Below are 5784 nucleotides of genomic sequence, written 5' to 3'. Positions count from 1 at the left end.
GCTTCCGCTGCTTCCGGTCGTGCGTATGTGGGGTAAAGCAGCGCTGTTTTATCATACTAGATACATTTGAAAGTTCTGTTATAATGCTACTCTGTGCGCTCGTCACCGGTCTATTAAAACGCACAACATATTAAAGCGTCTTTGGTTTCGGAAATCGAGGGGTTATGACGTCATCGGCAGGCGACACTATGGACACGGTCCGTGTCACTAGTTAAAATTGCTTATTTCTCTGGATTTAAACATTCTTCGAAACATTTGGGATAATGTAAGTACACAAGTCAGCAAAATATATAACACTGTTCTAGTGGCTTTTGGATATTTTAATTTTAAAAAATCTTACATATTGTGCCTTTAACGCAAATATTATTATTATTATTTTTTAATTGAATGGCACTCTGACAAAATTATGCAAATAGTCTTCATTCAAACATTTAAAGCAAATTTCTATAGGTATTTTTCAGCTGCAATCTGTTGAGGTTCATCTCAAGGATAATTGTCTATGTTCAGAGACTTTATAATCAAAACACAGTTTCTTTGGGTGATCTAAATCTATTGAGGGATAAAAAGGTGCTCAAGAAGCATAAGATTGCTTTGGTTACCTCCACAGATGATCTGTTGATGTGCAGGTTTTCTTCCATTTTGGTGGCTTTATGTAAGGATTATTGCACATGTGTGACCAGATGCTGTTCTGGAAGGAATACATAAAAATATCACTAATGGGGTTTTTGGTTCTGGTGGTCTAAAGTCTTTATTTATTTTTTTAGTAGATAGTAGTAGGTTTATTGTCTTTCATTTCTATCATGCATGTTGCTTTAATCCATATTGGTCAAACTGCTGAACTTTAATGTATTGTGTTGCAGTTCCTAATCAGGTTGAAGTAATTTGCTAAAATTATTTTCTTGTCAAAGATGATTACACATATTTGGCACTTATAAAAACATGCTGTACTCTGTCCCCCAGGACATGGCTATCTTAAAGATTTCAAAGGAGCTGGAGGACAACAAGCGCGGTAATGTGGACGCTGTAGGAGGAGCTAAGATATGGGGTGGAGTAAAGGATGGTGGATGTGGAGCAGAAGGCTCACACTGGACCTCGTTCTATGACCAGCATGACAGTGCATATCCTCACCAGATTGACGGGTGGTACGTGTCTGGACAAAGAGAAGAAGAACACAGCAGATTTGAAGATTACATGTTTGACGGGCTTGCACTGTCTGATGCTTTCTTAGGCAACTACTATTCTCAAGTAAGTATCAGTTTTACACAGCATAATCTTCATAACTAAAAGTAAACTAACAATTAATCAATCATGTAATCAAAATAAATGAATCGACTATGTATTAATATTAATATTGCAAAATGCATATGGAAGACTCCAAATACCAGGTGCACATAACAAGCTTTTACATAGCATGCCATAAAAGAGCACCAGAACAGAAAGCGTTAACCCTCATAATGCATTTGATATATATATATATATATATACACATATACACATAATAATGCTTAGATTAGTCCTTATAAATTTCATACAATTATATATAGGTAAATGCAGTAATAACATGGTAATAACATGGTAACATTCAAAACTGATTTTTTTTCACATTCACTTATTAACTAGAAGTTGTTAATCAGATACAATATGGTTTTTGTTGGAAAATACTATGACTATTTTATAAACGATTTATAACGATTCTTCAGGTCCAAACAGAAACATAATGTGAAAATAGCATACAGATTTTGAATGCATTATGAGGATTAAAGACCAGACTGATATGTTTAAACTTGACCTTTAAACTTAAAAAAAAAAACAGTAAAACAAATAGAAAATTCCGCAATACAGTATGTACAGTTAGAAATATTTTCTAAAAATGTATTTTTGGGTCACTGGTGTATATGAATGGGTCAAGGGTTTCTGAATCAATAAATGCAACATTATTTCCTGTGTTACTACAGAAAGCAAGTCATGTGGCTAAGAAGCAAGACATAGGAGAAAGTCTAAAGATCTACGACTACGAGGGTCAGGAATCATACAAGGGCTCATTTGAGGACATCTGTGGTCTCTTACATGAAGACAATGACTTTGCTTTTCTTGATGACCTTCATATAAAGTTCAAGACACTGGCTGAAATCTGTAGTGGTTCTACAATAAAGGCTGAAATCAGCACGACCGTCCCTGTGACCTCCAAACCGGTCCTCTCCACCACACACAAAGATGTCAACATACAAGAGTCAGTTAGTCATTTACAGTCTCAGGAGAAAGCAACCTCATCCGCCATCATTCATACCGCAGGAGCGCAGCAGACCAGCAGCATGTCTTCAACAGGAGTCTATGTCCAAGATAAAGTAGTGGTTCCTAACCAAACCCTGTTAGTCCAGCAGCCTGCGATGTACTACACCTCTGCCACCCCCGTTTATGTGATGGAAGCCCAGCCTACTCTGCTGGTGATGCCCAGCCCAGTCCTAGGCCTTCAGGAGAACCTGTTAATGGAGGAGAAGAAGGGCTCTGGTGCTTCTGCCAAACGTGAAACGCAGCACTACCAGAGTGTAGTTCTTGTTGAGAAGCAGCCACCAAAAGGGTCTTTGCAAACTCAAGGAGCGATGCAGATGGTTGACACTGAAATAATGCAGTCCATGGAGGCTCAAGGGGTTAAACAGGCACTCCATCCATCCGCCCAGATGGTTAACACTGAAATAATGCAGTCCACTGAGGTTCACAAGGTTAGACGGGAGGTCCATCCAGCCAGAAGGGTGATGGCAGGAGCGGCCAGAGAGACGGAAGTTTATGCTTCGTTGGATATGAGGTTTCCTCAGAGTCTGTAAGCACTTGGGATGCACCGATACTACATTTCTCAGCCGAAAACCGATTATTCAGAATAACATATGCCGATACCCATACCCTGGTTTTCTTAAAGTCCAGGTGAACTGGAAGTTGCTGCCGACTTTACTTCAGTATTGTGACATTTCCAACTGAAACGGAATATTTAATAGAGGGCGAGTTTTATTTTAATGCTCCTCCTCTCTGTCTTTTGCTCACAGCAAACTAAAGGGGTGGTTCCGAATATTCTTTGCCCAATTGCTCACCTCAAGACCTTAAGCAATGTCCGCTAACAAAGTAAACAGTGTACATTTTAATAAAAAAAAAAAATCTCTCGCAGCTAATGCTGTGCATGGAACCCTCTCATTTGGCACATTGCTATTATATAAGACGTTAAAATTTACAACAAAGCCTGAACTGTTTTATTCAACTGCTGTTTATTTTCGGATATAGTCAAATAAAAACTGAAATGTTTGTATATGACTCAGTTGCACATAAGGTAGATTTCGTAAAAAAAAAATTAAAAACTTGTCTTCATGACAGATTTATTCCGACATACATACATAATTAACAATAAATAGGCTCCATCTGTTTTTTTATAGCTATCTAACGAATTGTGGTAAATGCAGCGAGGCCCGTAGCCAGCTTTGAGGTCCGGGCCTCGGTAAATTTTTCACGCTCAAAACTAAAATTTGTTCTCTGAATGACTAGTTTGCTAATTAAAACTCCTCATATGAGTGTCTGCGTTTATAATTCAGTTTAAACAGTTTGCAAGAATGTTTAGTGTCCGCGGTATGAAAATGATCGCTGCAAGATGCTGGCAGAGTGAACGAGTCTTCAGAGAAAATTATTTTCCACTTAATTTGACACTTTAGAAAGTTAATAAAGTGGGAAGTTTCAGTTTAGGGTCAGCGATATCTTTATCTTATCTTATTTGCAAAGTATTTTAAATAATTTCGGTTTATTATAATTTTTTTGTTTTTATTTGTTTTTATAGCAATATCTGGCAACGTTGCAGCTCCGGCACTTAAACTGACAGTTATCAAAAAAGCCCATGGACAGGTTATTGCAGACAGGATAGCACATTCGGTTAGACAAACACAAAAAATATCATGACATTATCTGTCAGAAACGTTATCAACAGACAGGATAGCACATTCGGTTAGACAAACACAAAAAATATCATGAAATGATCTGTCAAAAACGTTATCAACTTTGTCAAAAACAGTAGCATTTAACACTAGTACACAGATCTGTAGAACAAGTAAGTTACAGAATGAATTGAAATATAAGCAAACACTAGCCATGAAGAAGGCTATTTCATTCAGTAAAGTATTTAAGTACAGTATAGTAGTTTACTGTTGCATGATTAATAAACATCTGATAAAATTATCCACCCCTAACCTATAGTAAAACATTCTCAATTTTTTACACAATAAATATGGCATAATTTAACAGTGTTCATCCCTCCAAAACAGAGAAAACATCTTTCACAAACATCTACATCTCTGTCTCTTTTAAAGTGTTTAGTGCATATAATGAGCTGTATTTGTAGGGGTTATTAGCTTAACTCCACCCCAGACCTCACTAATTTTCAAACTCTGGCTACGGCCATGAATGCAGCGTTAAGTGACATTGTTCACAAGCTGTTTTATTGTCATCTTTCCGCGGTTGAAACGCTGATTGAGCGATTACATAGACATGATACATTTCAGTACTTTATCTTCTGATGTTCATTCATGTTTATTTTGCCCTGTAACTTGAATTAAAGTGGAAGAGACTCACGCTCCGCACTGCCGCTTTAACTGAAGCAAAAACTGTATTTATTGTTTGAATTTTGCGATACAATAGACATTATTTGAGAGCTAAGACATTGTTTCTTATGAGATAATAAATAAACAAATAATATTTGAAGGAAAAAACACGGACATGGCAACCCCGGCTTGAACTATGGGTGATTCATAGGGTCAAATAGGACTAGTGTTAACAACGCTATTTTTTTAATAGGATTGTGTTTTTTATCGACAGCTCTATAGTCTACATTAGAGGCATTTGCAGTCTGACAGGTTTTTCTGTGCCCTTTTGTTTGACAGCATATAATTAGCCCTGATCATGGCTGTTTTTTTGGATTGCCGATAGCGCAGAAGGGTTTTGTTTACCGATACCGATTATTGGCCGATACATCGGTGCATCCCTAGTAAGCAGTCATAATCGACCTAAGATTGATGATTCCATCCCACATCTGCGAATCCACCTCCACTTGCTCTTGACCTATAAGGATATTATTCAAGCCCTTCCTTACAATTAAGCCTCAGCAGTGGTTTCTCTCCGTTGGATATCCATAGCTTCCCTTAACAAATTCAAGACTCTGACGCTTGCATTCTGGACTGATTCTGGATCAACACCGTCTAACAGGCTCTCTGGGGTCAGTGAACTGCACGACCAGAGTTAATGTCACTTACTAGAAAATGTACACTCCCACTGGGGTGGAATGATTTTTGAGCCTTCAACAACAAACCATCTGAGCCATCACACACACCTCCATAACCATAAATAAATGCTAATCTTTAGCAGCAAAACAAAAATATATAAAATGAAAAAAATATATATACATTTTAAAATCTTTTTTTGTTTTTTCCTCTCTCTCTTCTGTTTTGCATTTACATCGCTTCTTAGCTGTGTGCTTCTCTGGTTTGGCATTGTGGCACTGCATGTATTTTTGCTATTATTTTTATGAAGTGTGACGTTGTTGTTTTTTTTTTGCTCATTTGTAAGTTACTTTGGATAAAAGCATCTGTTATATGAATAATGAATGTAAATATTTGATTGTTTACCAGCACATGACGGCTGTATAATGATCATCATTCGATGAACTCCTGCACAAATGGCATCAGAATGTTTGTGAAGATTTCGATTTTCAGAATTTTATATGGATCAAAATCACCCAGATTGGACTTTTTTTATTAC

General features: G+C 37.1%; 1 protein-coding gene across 1 annotated transcript; it reads left to right on the top strand.

Annotated features, from left to right (window-relative positions):
- The first annotated feature begins 1168 nt into the window (after positions 1-1168).
- On the top strand, positions 1169-3725 carry LOC107671560 (desmoglein-2-like). The gene is made up of 2 exons (XM_016464476.1): positions 1169-1245; positions 1956-3725. The coding sequence occupies exons 1-2, from the start codon at positions 1192-1194 to the stop codon at positions 2820-2822; spliced, it is 921 nt and encodes a 306-aa protein (XP_016319962.1). The 5' UTR covers positions 1169-1191; the 3' UTR covers positions 2823-3725.
- Positions 3726-5784: the final 2059 nt, after the last annotated feature.

This window comes from Sinocyclocheilus anshuiensis, unplaced genomic scaffold (assembly GCF_001515605.1).
Source record: "Sinocyclocheilus anshuiensis isolate Anshui unplaced genomic scaffold, SAMN03320099.WGS_v1.1 scaffold3077, whole genome shotgun sequence".
In the NCBI taxonomy this organism is placed as follows: domain Eukaryota; kingdom Metazoa; phylum Chordata; class Actinopteri; order Cypriniformes; family Cyprinidae; genus Sinocyclocheilus; species Sinocyclocheilus anshuiensis.
Note: the sequence above shows the minus strand (reverse complement) of the source record. Positions and strands in the feature narration are given on the sequence as shown.